We start from the raw sequence: 20,448 nt of genomic DNA on the forward strand, positions 1-20,448 counted from the left end.
CCTCTTAGGAGAGGATTTGAGGCTTATGAGTTTTACCTACCAAAATCTCCAAGGAAAAAAGGAGGTGCTTAAATGGTCCTATAGACTTCTCAACCCTTGTTGAGATTTCCATTAAATTCCTATTAAAATAGCCTAGGAAGACTTTGCAAAATCACAGGTACTTGGACATGACCACAGACCAATCCATCAATGCCTGGAACACTCTTTTGGTTTGGGTTTTTTGTTTTTGTTTTTAAAGCTCTCCAGGTAATTCCACTGTGCAGTTAATGTTAAATGAAGAACATCTCTGTCTGAAATTAATCAAGCCCAGAGAATTCCAAGTTGACCAGAGACACCTTCTCTAACTGGGACATGGACAGAGGCTGCTCTAGGAGGAAGTTCAGGTTGAGCATACCCTCAAGGTGCAGTGCTGAAGGCCAGGTCTACTGCTGTGTCCCCACAGGACGCTGAATGAATCCTTCAAGTGCTTGGTTTAATGTAGTTTCTCCAGGGACCAGGAGTTAGACTGGTGGTTGCTTCAAGCCAGAAAAAGTCAGGCTTGGGGAGGAATGTTGCAGTCCCAGAACTGACTGCCCTCCTTCCAGGACCAGAACCCAGCATTTGCTGGCCCTGCTAGGCAGGGAAAGGGCTGTGGACATTCTTTCAAGGAGGTAGCTGTGATGATTAAAAGAAATTAAGGTGCTTTTTATGCTTCCTCTTCTCTATTTCTTGGGAAACCCTTCCTTCCACACTGCTCTCTCATTGTTTCCCTGATGTTGGGCAGAGACTAGCTAAAAAGTATTTTGAGCAAAAGGTCAGTCTAGCTGATAAGTTCCATTCCGTATTATGAGTAGCCACTAAGTTACATTTCCAAGAACTGGGGGAAAGAAAATACTTTGTTACGTGATTCAGGAATATATTTTTTATAGATTAGGGATGAGACCTGAGACTGCCTCTCTTCTCCATGACTACCTTCCCCCTGCCCGCTGCCCAAATTCCCCACAGATCGCTTCTTAACAAGGAATGAAGACACAGATCTCTGCAAATCAGGACAACAGTATAACATAAACACGTTCCCAACCTCCCGAAGCCGTATCAGTGCAGAAGTGCTGCCGTGAATTATGGGTTAGAATGGGCAGACTCTTCAGACATCAGCCAGCTCCACGATGATCTCGGATCCACCAGGACATTAAATCAGGAGGCAGCAAGCTCTCTCTGTACCGGTCCAGGCAGTAAATATCTCAGGATTGTGGGTCACGTCGCCGCTGTAACAACTACTCAACCTTGCTGTCTTAGTGCAAAACCAGCCACAGACATTAGGTAAGAAGGCTGTCTGGGTAGAACGGTATTCCAACAAAATTTTGTTTACACAAAGGGGCAGGCTGGATTTGATAGTTTGAACACTCCTGCTTTACCAGAACGGAGCTTCCATAGACTGAACTGAGTGATATTTAACAAGTGACAAGTAAAGAGAGGAAAGAATGACATGGTAAAAGATGGATATGGATTTAATGACATATTCCGGATTGGTTGCTGAACACCAGAATGCTGTCCAAGGAACCATTATTAAATAAAACCACCTGAAAATAAGGCAATTCTCACATACACAAGCACACACCCACACACACACATACAAAACCTGTTACTTTTAGGATCATTAAATTATTCACTATTTTAACAAACGGCTGTAAAATAACATTACAGGAAAGGAAAATGGGCACACACTTTAGAAACAGTTCAGATTGTCTATGAACACGGTTTCTTAGTTTGTCCTTTTTCACATATGTACAGCCTCCTGATCTTGAAGAGGCCACATGGCTCAAGGGCTTAACTTCTCCTCCTCTTCTTTGAACACAGCATTCAATATTTAATCAAGCCGGTTAACCAATTTAAAACTGCTCCAGGTTCTGCTCCGTAAAGGGCGGCCTGCCCTTGACCAAACTCCCCAGGGAACAAATGATACACTTGCCTCCACCATCATGAATGACTTGGTGGAAGGAGTCTTCAGATGACCGTTTTCAAGGATGAACCAGTTGCCAGGGTTTGCTTTAGAAATCCTAAAACTAGATCCAAGAAACAACCTCCTGAATGCATTCAACCTCACTTAACGCAGATATGTTCCCTGAAGAATTGTAAGAGAAATGGAATCACATTTGAGATGCACCAGGAGAGTGGGGCGTTGATGGCTGGACTGTCTTCTTTGCTAAAGGATGCGCTCACAGGACAGATACAGAAGTAGTAGCTGGCTCTCTCATCCAAGGTAATAGACAGAACAGGAGAGGTCAATGAAATCCAAAGATTTCCACTGCCATTAAATTATTTCACATTAACTTCAATCTCTTCTCCTCATTGAACCCACTCTCGAAATCTGCTGCTACAGGACACCCTGGGTGCCGAGGAGATTATGCAATAGTATGAAAACATCAGCAAAAGACCAAGTCACCCATAAAGTCGATCATCAACCCATGAATAATCAAAAGTTGGATGAGATTTCATACGCACAGACTCAAGAGAACTTAAAACAGCTGGAAGAGGTAGATGTGCATGAAAAAAAAAAACACACAAAGGAGAAAGGGCACCTGCAAACTGGCTATATTATTTTCCTGTGAGTCTTATACACTTAGTATTCAGACGACAGCTCAGAATAAATAATGGACGCTTGCTTTGCTCAGACTACTCTTGACTAAAAGAAAATTAAAAGGAATTCAGATCTTCCAGAACTATCTATATTTCGAAAATCTATTCGCCTTTGTGAATAACAATAAACTGATCAACAGGGCAAGATCAGCAGGCTTGACACAAGCCCCGAATTCTCAGGGTTTCTAAATAAGTGTTTTTTATAATGGCAAAAACATGCTTTCCTCTGGTACCCAAGGAGGTTCTTTGCTTGAATATAACTGATCAAGTATAAATCACCAGTATCCATAGAAAGTTGCTAAAATCACAAAAACAATCTTGTGGGCTTTTTTTTTTTTTTTTCCCTTCAAGTGTGTCCAACAGTTTGTGAAGACACTTCCATGAAAAGTGTAGGGCAATAATCACTAGCAAAGAAAACAAAACCGCTTTCCACAACTCTACCTTCTAAAGGCTAACCTAAGGGAGGGGTGTTCAGCAGAGGTCACTGAAGTCTATACAAGAGTCATCTAACTACAGTCCCTACTAGGAATGGAACATCTCTAGGACACTCTTAATTACATGACAAAGACCAGCTTTGTCAACTAGGACATCTTTGGCCCTTCTAGACTAGCCTTAAGTTTTCCATCAAGCATTAAGAATGTTCAGTGTCCTTATTTTATGATATAAATCACGGCAGGTAAGTCTTCCTAGCAGCTGAGCTGGAGAGCACAAAAAGTCAGACCACACCTATCCACACCGTCACCGCCTCTCTTCAGAACTGCGCACTGCACACCTGTCCCCAGGCCCTCCCTAAGACGGGGGTCATAATACTGCTCTACCTCACAAAGACGCGAGAAACAACTAACAATCATGAAAAAGCATAAAGCACTTTACAAATACAAAAGTGCTCTTTTGGCATTTATATAACAACCAGAAAACATTCATTGCTTGTGCTATTTGGCAATTTTGCATTTACACCTCTCCCTGCTTGTGCCCTCCTTGAGTAAAGTCTGAAGCTTTCTATTGTGCCTCCCTACATAGGAAAGAGAAATTTCTACTCACACCAGAACCCATATCAATAGGGATGGAGGTGGGGGTTGGAATAGCGCCTCCATTACTGCAGAGGGGGAGGGGCACACAGATACGAAGTGAAGGCAAATAAGAGGAAGAAGCCTTGCACCCCAACATGTGAACATTTGCTTTCCTGGGTTTATCCCACAAGGACAGGAAAACTCGAAGCTACTGGACTTTTGTAGCAGGTCACCGGGGCAACTGCTGGTGGCCTGGAGTTCACTTGAAACAAACATCAAGCAGACTCGGGAAAGGAAAAGTCACACAGAGCTGGGATCACAGATGAGACCTGAAGGAAATCCTGGGCCTGGAACACACCTGACACCAGGGGCAGGGGTCTGGTCATCCACATAGACAACCTTGACCCAGCAAGAAGCTACAATATTTTAGAGGAAGTAGCCAAGAACCAGGAGCAGGACCAAGATTTCCAAGATCTGAAAACCAGTTATGAATGAATTTCCAAACCTCCGAAATTCGGCCCTTGAAATGAGGGTGTGTAGCTTTTCTGCCCAGTTTCCCCTGGATGTCTCAAAATAGCAGCTAACGGTGGCTCAGAGAGAGGAAGGGAAGCGGACACAAGGTATCCACTCCTGTAAGATTGACAAGGTTCCTCTACTTTTTGTGGGACTAGAGCTGATGTGGGGGTACAGGGCAAACAGTGGCTCCATACCTGGTGAAACCAGGATAGAATTATTCATGCCCGCCTTTTGTTTTACCCAATAACCCTCACTGCAACCACACTCCCTCTCTGCTTCCCCCAGACCAGCACCGCCCAAACTATTCTATTGCCTGCCATCCTGTTCCCTCCCCCAGCCCGCTAGCTCGCCTTCCTCAAGATCCTCAAGTGCCTGCCCCTCCACGCTCTTCACCCCTACGGCGTGTATATGAAGTCACCAGGCTCAAGCACATCTCCCAAAGATGAAGAGGCGGGCAAAAATCCAGCACACCCAAAGAACAACTCTTACTCTACCTTCCCCTTCAGGACCCCAAACACCTAAAGGCTCCCCAGTCATTCTCAGATTGTCCCTCCCGCCCCTTCCCCATTTCTTTCTCTAGGGTCTGTCCCCAAGACAACTCGTCCAGACGCGCTCCCCGGGTCCAGCCCTAGCACAGGTGCAGCTTCTGGTGCTGCGCGAGGTGCGTTTTGTAGCGGAAGCCCTTGCCGCAGCCGGTGCACTTGTGTGGCTTGTTGCCGGTGTGGATGCGCCGGTGGCGGATCAGGTGCGAGCTCTGGATGAAGCTCTTGCCGCACTCGATGCAGGTGTAGGGCTTCTCGCCCGTGTGCGTGCGCTGGTGCTGCGTGAGAGTGGAGAAGTCGCTGAAGCGCTTCTCACACTGGCCGCAGCAGAAGGGCTTCTCGCCCGTGTGCACACGCAGGTGGTTCACCAGGTGCGAGTTGCGCCCGAAGCCCTTGCCGCACTCGCGGCAGACGTAGGGCCGCTCGCCCGAGTGCGTGCGCTTGTGCGTGAAGAGGTGGGAGCTGACGCTGAAGGTCTCGCCGCACTCGGAGCACATGTAGGGCTTCTCGCCCGTGTGCACGCGCTGGTGCTTCACCAGGTCCGAGCGCCAGCTGAAGCGCTTGCCGCACTCGCCGCAGCCGTGTGGCTTCTCACCCGTGTGAATGCGCTGATGGTTGGCCAGGTGCGAGCGGCGCACGAAGCCCTTGCCGCACTCCCCGCAGGCGAAGGGCCGCAGCGCCGCCGGCCCCGCGCCGCTGGCCGCCGCATGCGCGCGCCGGTGGCTCAGCAGGTGCGAGCTGAGGCTGAAGGCCTCGCCACACTCCGGGCACGGGTAGGGCTTCTCGCCCGTGTGCAGGCGCCGGTGCTTGAGCAGGTCGGCGCGCCAGCTGAAGCTCTTGCCGCAGTCGGCGCACAGGTTGGGCCGCTCGCCCGTGTGCAGCCGCAGGTGGTTGGTCAGGTAGGTGTTGCGGCTGAAGCCCTTGCCGCACTCGCCGCAGCGGAAGGGCTTCTCGCGCGGGGGCCGGGCCAGCGCCGGCCCCGCCCCGAAGGCCCCCGCCACGCCCACCCCCACCACCCCGACCACCGCGCCGCACTCGCCCGCGAGGCCGAAGGGCTCCAGGCTGGCCGCCGCGGCGGCCTCTGCCAGGCGGTGGATGCGCTGGTGCTGCAGGAAGGCGGCGCCCGGGCTGAAGCTCTCCCCGCAGTCGGGGCAGATGGTGGGCGCATCCATGATGCTGGCCATCAGGCTGTCGAGCTCCCCGAGGTCCATGGCCATGGGGTGGTGGAGCCGGCGGAAGCGGCGGTGGGCAGGTTTTTCGCCCCGGTGCCGGGTCCCCAGGGAGAGGTGCCTCCTCCATGGAAGCACCGGAGGGGGTGGCTGCTCCTCTTCCTCCTCTAGGCGGTTCTCCCCAGCGCTCTCCTCCTCCTCCTCTTCTCGGGGACTCCGGGAAACGCTGTCGGACTCAGACAGTCCTGGGAACATCGCCATCTCAGCTACTCCAGATTGGTCATCCTCTTCCTCACGGAGAGCAATCCCTCCTTCCTCACTCAGCAGCCCCTCTGCAACAGAAACGGCAGCAGTTGGGGGTGACTACACTTGACCCTCAGGAGGTAAACCCAGAGGTAGCCAGTGACAGTTAAGAGTGTGCCCCATGGGTAATACCCTTCCCCAGGTACGCTCACGCCCTCTCTTTCCAAGGTCCCCCCACCTCCATTCCAGCCTCCTGCCCACGTGGTTCTCCAGGGGAAAGCCTAAAGGAAAGCGAATGCCGAAAGCAGGGGGGAAAGCTCATTAACCTGCCCCCTCAACCCCGCCTGCCCTCCAGCTCTTCAGGCACCTGTCCCTTGGCCCAGGCCCCACCCACTGGACGGGAGGCTCTGCTCAGCAGAGCCACCTGAAAGCCTCACAGGCTGCTTGAGATGGGCAAGTCCGGGATCTCCGAAGAAATTTGCTTACTCTTAGAGCCACCAGCGCCTTTCAGGGACCGAGCCTCAAAAGACAGGACCACTCCAGCCAGCCACAAGAAAAGACTACCTGGCCTAACCAAGCCCTGGGCTGATTTTTAAAATATGATTGGTCAGTCAGGAACAGCTGAAGGTGAAACAGCAAACACACCCCAGCTTAAGGCCTTTTTACTGTGTAAGGGGGTGGGGGTGAAGAGGGAAGGAGAGATAGGGAAGTGAGTGCAGGGCCTGGAGCTTGCGAGTCCAGCTTAGAGTCTGAGCAGGGACACATACTTGTCTGTCCCTGACTGCCAGCCCCTCAGCAGAGGGCGCTCCAGACAGTTACTGAGATGTGGAAGACCGCGTGCTCTGTGCCCTGCAGGGGAGGGCTGCAGGGGGTCTGGGAGGTGTAGGGGGGAGGAATGTAACCTCAAGTTCCTGACCAGAAGGTATTTCAGCTCATTGCTGTCCCCAAGGGATGCACAGGGCAGGATAAAGCCACAAAAGCCCAAAGACGAGCCAGGGAAGTGGTTGGAAGCCCAGCATGTACCCTTTCCAGATCAGGAATAGCAAGGGAAAAGCAGAGGCCTTGGGCGCCTTGGGTATTAGCCATGTGAACCTGAGCAGGTCCCTTACCACTGAGTTTCCATATCTGCAAAAGGGGATGATAGCTGTAACTGTAAACATCTGGATACTGTTTGCTTGGCACTGTGCTAAGTCTTTACATGCAGCAACTCATCCTACTGTCCAACAACCCCATGAGGTTGATCCCACTATTTTACCTATGTCCCTCTTGTGCTGTTACAATTGTTCATTTATGGCGGCAGTATTCTGTACACTGTAAAGTTATATTTACCAGCACAGCCCACTTTAGTCCAAACTGAAAAAAAGGAAGTTCCTCAGCCTTAAGATGGTACAGAACCTGCTTAATGGTCTCCTCTAGAGAGCTCCCTCCCAATGAATGCTGCCCCTGGTTATCACTCTGGAGAAGCTACAAAGAAATGTGAATGGGGCAGCTTCCAGGGAGAGTACACTTTTCCCCTCACCTGTGCAGATGTCAGACACCAGCTCTCTCTCATCTGAGTGCCCCCTGGGAGCTTCCTCCTGTGTGTTGGAGCCCGTCTCCTGCTCTGGGCGGCCTTCTCTCTTGTCTGTGTTGTGTGGGTTACAGCCCATTCCTCTTTCTTCCGGGTCCCCTTCCCTGTCTTCAGAGTTCTCAAAATCAGTGCCCATCCCTTTGTCTTCTGAGTCCTGGGCTTCACACATGCCCTGGTTATCTTCTTGTTCCATCCAGGAAGAACAGGACAGGGGAGGTGACCAGGGATCCCTGCTCCAGACAAAACACACAGATAAAGGTCTTGTGAGTCTAGACGCATCCCCCTCACCATGTCTGGCTTTGATTTCCGTGAAAATAAGAGTACAGAGCTCCAAGCCCCACCTCCCATTTTAATGTAAATAGAAGTGAGGGAAAAGGAGGCTGGTCTGGGTAGCAGAAGGACAGTGGCAACTCACGAGGCTACATGCCAGCTCTCACTGGACTCCAGTTCGACCTGCTCCCACCAATGAAGCGGATTATTCTGTTAATTTGGCTCTATAGCTTTAACAGTGGGGTAACACTGGTATTCCCATTTTACAGCTGAGAAAATCTGAAGCTCAAAAGGAGGACCTGGAGGACAGTATAGCTCAGTGGTAGAGGGCAGGCTTAGCAAGCACCCGCCCCACCCCAACCCAAGAAAAAGAGGAGCCAGCTAGCCTAAGGCTAACTTGTACACAATCAAGTGGGGATTAAACCAGTCATGCTGCCTAAAAGTCCCATGTTCCTTTCTCTTGTTAAAGCTTGCCCTCCTCAAACCCACAGCAATCTTGTGAGGATCTTGAGGGGGCCTCTGAGCAGCCAGAGAAAAAGTACATTCAAGACACAAGAATGACAGAAGCATTGGTATACGAACTTCTCAGCTAAGACCATGTCACCCACAGCAGTGGCATCCTGGCTCTGCAGAGAGGATCTGCTGCTCTCCTGCGAGCAGTGAGCCAAGTAATTCAAGCTTTAGTAGGTCTGCTGGGGGTGGGTGGAACAGATGCAGGGATCTGCTATATGAGAAGCCATCTCTAGAGCTTTATTACATTTTTTTGCCTTATTATGTACTTTAATTGTCCAGAGCCCTTAAAGGAACATGCCCGGGGCATAGTCAGTAACCCCTCTACAGAACAGCCCAGCGTGTGAATTAGAGGGAAAAAATGGTATCAGGTTCCTAAACCTGCTGTAGATGTCAGGTTTACATTTCAAATTTATAAGGGCCCCCTGCCAAGACCGAGCAGTTGAGCCAAAAAATAATTGACTTCTGCCATCTATCACTCTTAGAGCTTAGCCCAGGGCAGCACAGCAGTTTATAGGTCAAGGATCTTGGATTAAGACTTTGATGTGCCCAGCTCTCTCTCTGGGGCCTCGGCAGCCCCCAAATAGGACTTGCAAGAATATGACTGAGCAAGACTCCCCTACCTTGGCTTTTCCCGCCCACCTCTGTTGAGAAGGCTTCCCAGAGGCAGCCCCAGCTCGGCCCACTCTTCATAGTGGAAAACAGGAGTTCCAGGCAGCAGCCATTCTGGCCCGGTCAGCCTTCCTCCGGAGCCCAAGGCAAGTCAATTAACCTCTCTTTGTTTCAGAATCCTCATCAGTGCAAAGAGGATGGGGCTACTTAACCTTTCTCACAGGGAGGGTGTCAGAAGGAAACATTAAAAAGCACTTTGGGCAATACTGTGGAGTGGAATTGATACTCTGAGTATTCCAAGCGTGGAATTCACACATTATTTCGCTCGTTAAGTCCTGACGCCATTCCAGCACACCTCGAAGGCACAGCAGGCCCTCCGTCATTTTGGTAGACTCATGGCCCTCAGTAGCGTGTTACATCCTTTCTCAGGGCTGATGAGATGCTCCCTAGATTAGAGTGAAAAAAGGAACCCTGTCCCTTAAACATCACAGGAAAATGGCAGTGACTGAGGCTGGTCAGTCAGCAGTGTCCTGGAATGCATCTGAGTTCCTTTAGAATATATGCTGTTAAAAATGCCAGGTTTCAAACACTCAGGACTGGGCTGTAGGAGAAAATCCCTTTAAAGCCATAAGCCTTTTAAGAGGTCTCTCCCGCAAGGGACTGTTGCCCCCAAATTGCTTCTACCCAGCACTCTCTGACCTCTTGGAGCGCAGACTCTGTAGACAAGTGCACCCCTTGTGTCTGCATATGTAATACACCCCGAAGGTGAGGGGGGAGAGGTAAGAGTAAGGTTTTCAAACATGTGACCTATTGGTTCGCTAGTGGCTAAAAGCAGCAGAGAGGTTGGGGGAACTTAAAGGGGACCTAATCAGTAGTTTCAGCCTATCTAAGACCAGCAAGAAGAATTTTATAGCAATAGAGTAAAGGAAATAAGTGTGTCACCAGGAACTCACAAAACTAAAATGCAGGGTATGGTGCCCCGAATGTGGTGCGGAAGTGACTGCTGCTCTTTACCAAGAAGGGCAGGGTTTAAGGGTCCACCCTGGGAAGCAGGGAAGTATAGGGTTTTACCTCTAAGCCCTTTTAAGAAGGACAGAACACCTTCTGAGTACCTCAGACACAGCAAAAATGGAACAAGAGGACTTTGTGACCTGTGATTTCCTGAGAACCAAGAGATAATTTATACCAGAGATAGTAAATAAATAAACATGATAGTTTTAGATCTAAGTGGAGAGCAAGGCAAGAGGCAGAGTCTGAGACTCCTCTTTAGGGCTGGCTCTAAAGTTCACAGCGCTGCCCCACTCGAATTAAGGAAGTTCTGGGTTCCCAAAGGGAGCATGTCCAGATCCTCATTCACACCAGGGGAGGGAAGATTAGGGATGCTCTGAAATGAGTGGGAAAGCTTCTGTCGCCTGGAGAGTCACCATTCATGGGACAGCGTTGACTCAAGTTTGTTTAAAAATGCATCATGTCAGTGCAAAACTGGAAATCTGCATGCCCCACAATATGGATTCAGTTCCATTCATGCCACCACATCATAGGGTTATAAGCAGCTATCAAGTAACAGAGAAGGCTATTTAGAGGTAAGGAAAGACAGTCACAATATATTATTAGATGAAAACTAGCTGGTTTAAAAATAATCTCATTTTGTTTATTAGTATATGCACACTAGCATATAGCATTACACACGTCTGCATGGGTTCAGAGAGCAAAACCAGAAGATTATTTGTTAAAATGTTAAACAGCTCTTAGTCACTTCTAGGGGCTTGGCATCATTTAATCTTAACAACCCCGAAAAGCAGGGGATTCTTTTCAACTTCAGAGCCGAGGAACTAGGCACCTAAGTTAAGTCATACAGATCATTAGTGGCAGAGCAAGGGGTAAGCCCCTGGGGTCCAGCTCCAAAGCCCACATTCTGAACCAGAAGCTGGTGTGTTGTTTGGGACAACTTATTCTGAATTCTCTACAATAGAGCCAACTTTGTTTTCAATGTGATAAAATACATTAAAGGAAAACCTATGATTATTGTAAAAGCAACAGAAAGGAAGAGCAGGCTAGGAGTTGTGATTACCCCAATTTAGAAGCCATAATTTTCCAAAGCGTTATCGAGACACTGGTAGAACTGAAGTGTCAGTCACTAGATATCTAGGCACATTCTGTTCCAACTCCATTCTCATTCATTCTCAGAATTAGAACCAGCAACGTGTTTTCCTAGGCAAGGCTAGGATTGGATAATTAGTAGGTGGCAGGGCTTGCTGATAGCTTTGTGGCTACACTGACCCGGGTTCAAATTCCTAGCTCTGTCAGCTACTTCACCTTGTGCAAGTCACTGAACCATGCTGAGCCTCAGATTTTGCACCCATAAAAATAAGGATGCTGCCACCTAACCACGTAAAACTAATGTTTGTAAAAGCCACTGGCACAGTGCAGAGATACAGTAAATATATTATGAAACTTATTCCAATGTCTTGATTTAAAAGAAAAACACTCACAAACACACACCCACACTTCTCAAATTGCAGGTCACCTTTTTACAGCTTTATTCATGGAGAATCGCCTTTGGCAAGTACAAGCAGAAATTCCTCTGGCCTAACAACTCAAGCCTCTATTAATGAATAGCCCACCGTGTGGAGACAAGACCCCAGGATGGGCTAGCTGCTGAGGGGAGCTGGGACAAAGGAAAAACGTTCAGTTCCATGTTGGTTTGGAGATGCTGATAACCCATCCTGTGTACAGAAAGTTGACCTCTCAAGTATGCACGGTCCAATGAACTCTGACTTATACCATCTGTAAGGGAGCTCTTCTCCCCCCACCAGGAAGGGACACTTGTTTAAACAGAAGGGGGAACCAAACAGAGGTGATGGTGGGAGCAGTCAGGCAAGTAAGATCAATCCTGCATCTGGTTCTAAGCACTGAACTAGCAGTCATGAGGGAGAGCCCTGGTTTGGGCCACCACAGACACTGTGCTATGTGACTTTGAATAAGTATTTGCCCCTCCGGGCTTCTGTTCAATGAGGAGGTTGGGTTTGAATGTGCCTGAGCCCTCCTCTCGCCATCACATGACAAGCCAGAGAGTGAGTCCAGGGAGGCACCACTGTCAGTTTCATTAGACGGTTTCAGCTCCAGCTTGTTGACTCAACTCCCACAGCAAGCTGTTAACTCCCCGAACACCCACCACCACCACAATCCCTTCTGTAGGATGCAGATCACTTCGGTGTGGGTTCGACCAACTTTGCCAAGACTGCTTAAATCCTAGTTCTTAGAACTTGCACTATTTTCATGTCCCTTTCCTCCTACCCTATGCCCCCCAACTCAAAAAGGAGTAATGTTTAGTACTCTATAAAGTCACTAGGAAAATGCTCCTTCTAGACACACTCAACCCCATTTGAAAGGTGAAGCAGATCATTTGGAAGATACAGACACAGAGTGGAGGTAAATGTGATGAATTATGTTGGAAGGAAGGAGGGAGGCAGGGAATGAAGAAGGGGAAGGGCAAGTAAAGCCAGTAGCTGAGCCAGATTTAGAATTGAACCTGCCTCCGTTTATTGGCAAGTTTTCCCAATGGCCCCCTCTCTGGACCTATGGAAAGGCAAGACCTATCCCTTTCCAACAGCAAAAGCGCGGCCACTTAATAGATTCAACTTCATTTCCTGTCAAGAGGCGGAGGCAGACAAGCACACATCTCTCATCCGCCTTATTAATAGGGAAACCGCTGGCCTGGCCGTATTTCTCCGGGGGCATTTTGCACGGGACCCCAACAGCGCGCCCCCTGCTGGCGGGGATGGGAGTGGTAGAGTGTGGTGCTCACCCATCGCACTGCTAGACATTTCCCATTGGAATGACCAACGCAGCTGACCTGCACTTGAGTGGATCCCTCATTTGACTGCAATAATTGCGTGCAGTGAGCATGGGGAGTCACCGACCCTGCTTCCTGTTTGAAAAAGCTAAGGCTCGGCCAGTCAAGTTCCAGGGGACCTTGGTGCTCAGGTAGAGTCAGGCCGCTTCCCAGCATCTCGTGGCTCCTGGCTATCGGATTCCCACGCCCCGCTCCTGGTCCCCCGGGAAGGTGACAGCTGTCCAAGGCGTGACGCTGGGAGAGGAGCAGGCCCACCTGTGGCCCCGGAAAAGGACGGATAACAGGGGGAGGGAGCCAGCAGCCAGAGAGCGGACTTCTCTCCACCCCCTCCCCGGCGGGGCCGGGAGTCATGTGCCATGGCCACTGCCAGGTGGCCAGGAGCCAGGCTTGCTGGGTTGTCATGTCAGGGGAAGGAAGCGGCCAGGCGGCCAGCCAGGAGCGGCTCCCACTCCGTCTCCACCAGGCTGCGGCTCCTTTCCTGACCCCCTCTCCTCTCTCGCGGGTCCCTTCCTTACCTTGGTGGCCGGGATGGCTCAGGCTCCTGCCTCCCCCGCAGCCCTCAGAGGCTTCCTCCCTTCACTTCCCACGCCCCCTGCGCACCACTCTCTCCCAAGGGAGGGTTTCCATAGCAGAGTCCGGGCAGGGACGCCCGACTGGGTAGAATCCTGGAAAAACAATTTAAGCCTGCGGTTCCAAAGGCTGAACTCATGACCACAACTGGGGTCTAACCAGGGATTCCAGGGGGTTAATCATTTGTCAGTCTTCAAGCACCAACTGAGTAAACAGTCAACCAACCTCTCAGGGCATATGGCCATCAGAGCCCTGCCTCCTCATGGGTGAGCCTGTGGTCAGAAAGATCGCAAAGAAGTCCACCTCACCATCCTTGCAGGGGATGCCTCCAGTGAACAGGGAGAATGCGTCTGCACCCCAGGGGGCAGCTGACTTGCCAGTCACACGCCCAGAGTGTCCAGCCTTAAGCGGCGGACAGCTGCACTAGGTGCACATCAATTTGACAGAGAGAGCCGAAAGATCCCTGCAGCTAAGTATTGACCACTCTCCAGACAGGAGAAGCTAAAATAATATGGTTTCCTCCTTGCGGTTACTGCTTTTTAACCTGGCGAGGGAAGCCCATGTTGAAAAAAGAGAAAGCCTCAAAGCCAAGGCAACAGAGAAATCAATTTACAGCCAGCACTAGTCTGAGACTCCTTCCAATCTCTATGGTCGAGAATAGCACACATATCCTTGGGGTCAGGCATTTCCTGTCGGTTGGGCTGGGGCCCCTCAGTTTGGCCAGAGGGCCTCAGCCTATCACAGCTGCCAAGCCTCCCGCACCAGCCCACTCCTCCTGTATAAAATCAGAATCACTGCAATGCAGGGACAGATCCTAAGCGCCTTCGAGTTTAGTTTAGACCATCTGCCCTCAGATGAGAAGGCACAAAAGCTAAAGGTTTCCATGCAGGCATTTACTCATCCATAGTTTGCATTCAACTAAAACAGAATGTTCTCCCTGATGTCCCGGGAATCCTTCCATTCATGATTTTTCTCTCTGCTCTGCTTGGCATTGTCCACCACCACTACCCGTACACAACCTCAGCTTCTTTTCTTACCCAGCACCTGGACAGTCCTCAGAAGAATTGTCTTTAGCTATTTACTCAGCAGCTGGCTCAAATGTTCAATGCTTGTAGTTCACGGAATCATAGACTTGGGACTCCCTTTGCTGAAACTCCTTCTACAGACAGGAAACTGAGGCTCAGAGGGGGAAAGTGGCCAGCTCAGAGACCGAAAGGCAGTTTGCTAGAAGAGTTTTGGCCAAATCTCAATTTTCTGATGGCTTTTCCAGTGATCTTTCCATCTCTTTAATATAAAACACCACTTCAAAAAGAGACAGCCAGATACAGTCGGGGCACATTCTGACTTGTCGCTTTTTTTGCACATTATTTGTCAGGGTTCTCCAGAGAAACAGAACCAACAGGATGTGTATAGAGGAAGAGAGGTAGGAGGAATTGGCTCATGGGATTACGGAGGTTGGCAAGTCGAAAATCTGCAGGGTGGGCCAGCAGACTGGACTCAGAACTGATGTGCAGTTCTGTCTGAAGACCATTTGCTGGAGAATTCCTCCTTGCTCAGGGGACTCAGTCTTTTCTTTCTACCCAGGCCTTCCACTGATTAGAAGAGGCCCACTCACATGATGGAGGTCAATCTGCTTTCCTCAAAGTCTACAGATTTAAATGTTAATCTCATCTAAAAGCTCTGTCACAGAAACACCCAGAATAATGTTTGACCATATCTGTGTCCCTACTGGTCAACCACATTGATGCTTAAAATTAACCATCACACACACTGTAATTAAAAGATACAGTCTGCAACAATCCCATCCTATGTCAAAATTTACTCATGAAACATCTTATTTTTCATAAAATCCATTACTACATACAGATGGTGGGAAGGGGCCTCAGAGCATATGCACTGTAGAAGTCAGTGGGGAATAATCAAAATTAATCTTAATTAAAGATCTACAGACACGTGTATACAAGCATACACTCCCTCAGGAGAAAGAGATGCAATTTAATAATCTGTTTCACTGAAGGACATAAAGCAGTGGGGTATGAGAGTTGTTAATAAACAGCTTTATTCTGGGAGAGTTGAAGCTGGACTCCTCTGTTAAGGTTACCAGATGGGGTCAGGTGACTTCAGGAAGTCTTTTCCAACCCAGATGATTCTGTGATCATATTTCCACTGGAATGAACAGCCCTCAAGAGAATGTTCATCAGAGCAAATCGGGAGAGAGGAATGTTGTGATGAAAGGGTTTGAGGCACACATTCATTCACCCCAGTTTCCCACTGTAAATTCAACAGGAAAAACTGCTCTCCAGATCTCTGCCTAAAATAACTGTGAGGTGTTGTTGATGAAGAATGGCTGGCGTGTTCCAGCCCAGTTTGTTTCAGCAGTGGGTAAGTGACACTTCTGCATATAATCTGCCTAGGGGTCTTCCAACAAAGAGAACATGAGAATAAAATGTAGGGACATCACCTGATGCTTCAATTTGCCTGGCTGATTACATTTTTACTGTATAGCTAGACTGTTTTCGGCATAAAGTGAAACATTTATATACACTTCAGTACACTCTTTTCAAAATTACATACTTGTGGTACTCTTATTCCCTTACAAGTAACATTATCAGCAAAACCAAGATCACAGGAAAATATAACAGACACACGATCCAGTTTCTTCCATGATAACAAAAATGGCAAGAAAATAAAAGGAGAACCCACAAGCCAAAACACTTGAGATGTATCAACCAACCTCAATGTACAGACTTTCTGTGAATCCCAATTCAAATAAACAAACTACAAAAACAAATGATAAAACATTGTGGACTTGTAAATGCTGATTTGATATCTGATATTAAGGATTATTTTTACGTTTTAAGGGATGAGTGAGGAAATATTTACAGGTGAATGCTATGTCTGGAATTTGCTTCATTTGAAGTGAGATGTCTGGAATTCCAGGACAAAGGGGAGCAGGCAGGGGTGCAGACGAAACAAGATGGCCATATACTGGTCCCCATGGGAGCTGGGTGGTGGAATAAGTGGTTTGACTTTTGTATTTGCTAGAAAACTTGCTAACCATGTTTAAGAATAGAAAACATCACATTTTTTCCCCTGAAATTCGAAGTTGATTATATTCATTTAAATTCTGAGCAGTCCATAATAAAATGTCAGCGACTTCCACAAAAGGATCAGCCTGCTTTTTCACAAAGGATGCCAAACCAGGAGTGATTACAATGCTTAATATTAAATAGAGCTCATGGGTATGGGGGGAGAGGCAGTGGGGAAAAGAGATTAAAGAAACAAGTTTGATGCTTTAGAGTCTCTCTTTTTTTTTTTTTTTTTTCTTTTTGTGAGATAGAGGAAGGGCTATTACATATAAAATAGAATCAGAAAACTGTTTCTACTTTCACCTACTGTGTATTTCCAAAGAACTCTAAGGATGCTGCCACAGCCAATGGTTGTTTATTTCCATGATTAGTTCAGCAACTCTACACTCCAGAGGGAAGGGAAATAAACCTGGCTGGGGGTCCTGGTTGTGACATCTCTGTGGGAGGAATGCTTTATCCCCAGGGAAGCCAAGCTGAAGAAATGATGTGAGCATCCAACAGATGAAGTACATCAATCATTGGTCATCTTCAGAATGATCTTCTAAGGGGATAAAAAAATGTGTGTAGATGAAAAGGAAGATAGTATACCAGTGATTTATGAAAATGTGATCTCCACGAAATGAACCCTGGCAGGAACAGTATTACTTTATTAGCCAAGACTGAGAACTCTTAAGTCAGTGTCCTTCTCAGAGAAATACCAGGAATGCTACCTAAATATACTCACACCACATTATAAAGAGAACAGCTAGAAGGGATCATGTTCCCACTTTATGCTGGAAACCAAAAGCTTGCAGATATTTTCCGTTTTAGCCAAGGGTACACGGTAAGTCTATGGTGTACGGAACGAGTCACAGGACACGGTTTTCAGCCAGGCAGGGAAGCATCTGTTTCAAGAGTGGGTCGGAGTGTCCAGGGCTCACTCACAGCTTGAACACCGTAGTTCCCAAGTCAGTTGTCAGGCTCCAGCTGTTTGGGTTCCTTCCGTCCCCTTTACCTCCCGTTACCACATTTCCTGGAGAGAGCAGCCGTCCTCACAAACTTGTAAACACAATAATGGTGTTTTTCTTAGACATGTACCCTCAGCCTGAGGGCCTTCAGAGTCCAGGAACTCCCTGGAACTTTATGTGAAAGTGTCTGTAGAAACTCTCTTCCAATGAAAAGGTCCACAGCTTTCCCTTGGACTCTGAAAGGATGCACGACTCACCCACACAAACACAAAATCCCTGCTGTAAACCACCACTACAGCAGACTCAGCATACATTCCTTATCGTTTCAGAAATCATCCAGAGTGGTTTTGGGGTGAGGAATAAGAGCAATTTTTTTTCTGTTTATATATTTAAAAAAATTTTTTTTAATTTACAATATTGTATTAGTTTCTGGTGTACCGCATAGTGATTCAGTTTTATATATATATATTTATACACACACACACACACACACACATACATACTCTTTTTCATTACGGGTTACTATAAGCCACTGAATATAGTCCTTTACTATACTGTAGGACTTTGTTGTTCATCTGTTCCATACACGGTAGTCTGTATCAGCCGATGGGGGATAAGAGCAATTTCACCACTCTATGCCACGAGAACTTTTGGTGGAGAAGACAGTGACAGTACTCCCCAAATCAGGCAGCACATACAAAAACATCAGTAAGTTTTAGATGGGATGGAGCAGAACGAGGGACCCAGCAAACACAACCTCCTTGATCCAGTTTGCTGATACTGTCCAGCATCCTACTTTACAGACAGGTCAGGCAACAGAGACACAGAAAGGTGGTGTGTATTCATTAGCCATAAACACACCAGTTGAGAGCAGGTATGAGCCTAAATCACTGGCATCTCAACTTTTGTTCCAATCCCCTTTCTGTTCAACCCGACGGAGCCTACAGTAGGTGGCTAAGACATTCACACTGGAGATCTGGGCCTCCCAGCATCAGTAGTTCACCTGCTTTGCAGTCCCTCATCACTTCTGTTCTGTGGCAGGTGCACTGAGGGGGTGTGAAGTTGCTCTTCAAGCCTGCAGCACACTGCCTCTCTGGGTTGCAGCTCATGTATACAAGTTTGACCCCGGGCCTGTGGCTCAGCTGCTTATTTGGGCAATGAGTCAAAGCACATTAATCAAGCCGTAACCTACCCAGGACACAAAATGCTTTGTTAGTTAATCCTTCTCTTTTCTAAAGAAAGAGAATTAAAATCTGGCCAAAGTCACCAACTCATTCCTAACAAATCTTCAGAACGTTAGCTAAGTCACCCTGCCTGCAAATACACCACATGGAAGTACCCAGGAGAGGAAGGGGATTCTGGGAGCAACAGAGAAGTCCACAGCACAAGGAGTCAGGGTCACACGTCCAGCAGTGCACCAGCCGTCCGCATCAAACTCGACGCACGGCTACAAATGCAATTTCTCAGATTCAGCCTCTTTTCCATTACCTCCTCTTGCTCCTGCTTGATTAGCGTTGAGTTCTCCGTGTGGGAGGTGGTGCGGAAGCGGGCCAGGTGGCAGGAGCCAGCCAACTACAAGCTAAATAAAGAGGCTCCATCCGCCAATGATGAGAGGGTCTCTTAATTTTTTTGTTGAAAATTTCTTTAAAGGACCCCTCCTTCTACAGATAAGAAAAATGAGGACTAGAAAAGATAAGCGCTTTGTTTGAATTCACAAAGGTAGTGAGGTGGCTGCAGAAGTGGGGCTACCATTCAGGTTACTGGATTCCATTTAAGTCCAGTCTCCCCTGCACCAGGCTCTCCCAGCCAGCTCCGTCATATTCATGGGTTCAGGGCTCTGGCTTTACTGCTAGCCCTTTGCTGATGCTACCTCCCTTCCTATTTTTCTTATTCTCTTCTGGACTCCTGCTAACTTTTTCCCCAACCTACTTTGATTTAAATGATTTTTTCTCTAAAAAAACATAAAGAATGTTCTTCAACTTAACTTCATAGGAGCCTCAGAAATGATCTTGGACTTAACAGGTTTTGGATTATCTACTCTTTTTCTTAGAGAAAAGACATCTTGTTGGCTAGAAAAAAGCAGTCATTTGAACTAGGATTGACTTAATGGAGCATTCTGGTAAACATATAATAACTCCATGGCCTGGGTACAGCATTTGAAAAAAAAAAAAAAAGTCATCATAGAAGAGAGAGGGAGAGCGTTAGAGCAAAAGGAAAGTCTTTGAAGCCTCAACCTGAACAATTTAGTACTGGTTATGTCATTTTAAATGAATTTTTAAAGACTTTTAAAAAATTCAAACCATGAACCTCTCTCATTGAAAAGAGAGACTTTTTCTTCTGCAGAGACTTTTCTTCCTTTTCATTTTTTAGATGCCTAAAGCCAACTATCAAGCAATATTACATGTCCTTCCATAGTGCCATTGTTTGGCCAACAAGTCTTACAGGCCATTGGGAAAAGGAGGGTTGGTGTCAGTGAGCCTGAGAAATTCTAACACCATCCCCACACATACTGGTTTCCTGGGTGAACCATGGGCTGCCCAGGTGTGCACCGTCTCAGCAGATCACAGTAATTGCTAGCAAGTAGACTGGCTCACATGAGTATCAGCTATAATATAACTCCAGCTCTGGAGTCTCTTCTCCTTTGATCTCGCCATCAGCACTGTAGCTCATCGAGATTCACCCAGTGACTGCAGAACCCTGTCGAAATGCTCTCCTTGGAAATTCTCTCCTTCCTTAGCACTGCCCTTGTCTCCTCTCCTTCCTTCACCTCTCTATTCCTCTTCTTAGCTCCCAAGACAGATCAAACTTCCAGGTTCCTGTTTCCTCTCCCTCTCCCCTCAATCATTTTGCCCTTACCCCTGGTTTTCAAAAAACACCTCCTCTGTCTGGAGATGTCACGAATATGAAACTCTGGCCCCACCCCCTGAC

General features: G+C 47.8%; 1 protein-coding gene across 2 annotated transcripts in view; it reads right to left on the bottom strand.

The window, feature by feature from the left end:
- Positions 1-1,366: 1,366 nt before the first annotated feature.
- ZNF697 (zinc finger protein 697) overlaps positions 1,367-20,448 on the bottom strand; it is a 28,439-nt gene continuing 9,357 nt past the window's right edge. Inside the window, exons 1-3 of one of the 2 annotated variants that reach the window (XM_031457913.2) lie at positions 13,430-15,046; positions 7,616-7,896; positions 1,367-6,185 (exon numbers count right to left, since the gene is read on the bottom strand). In XM_031457913.2, the coding sequence (XP_031313773.2) occupies positions 4,771-6,185; positions 7,616-7,859 (1,659 nt within the window). In that variant the 5' untranslated portion in view covers positions 7,860-7,896; positions 13,430-15,046 and the 3' untranslated portion in view covers positions 1,367-4,770. Of the gene's footprint in view, positions 6,186-7,615; positions 7,897-13,429; positions 15,047-20,448 lie in introns of those variants that run through there. The other variant, XM_064488891.1, reaches the window with a different exon arrangement.

Source organism: Camelus dromedarius, chromosome 9 (assembly GCF_036321535.1).
Source record: "Camelus dromedarius isolate mCamDro1 chromosome 9, mCamDro1.pat, whole genome shotgun sequence".
Classification (NCBI taxonomy): Eukaryota; Metazoa; Chordata; class Mammalia; order Artiodactyla; family Camelidae; genus Camelus; species Camelus dromedarius.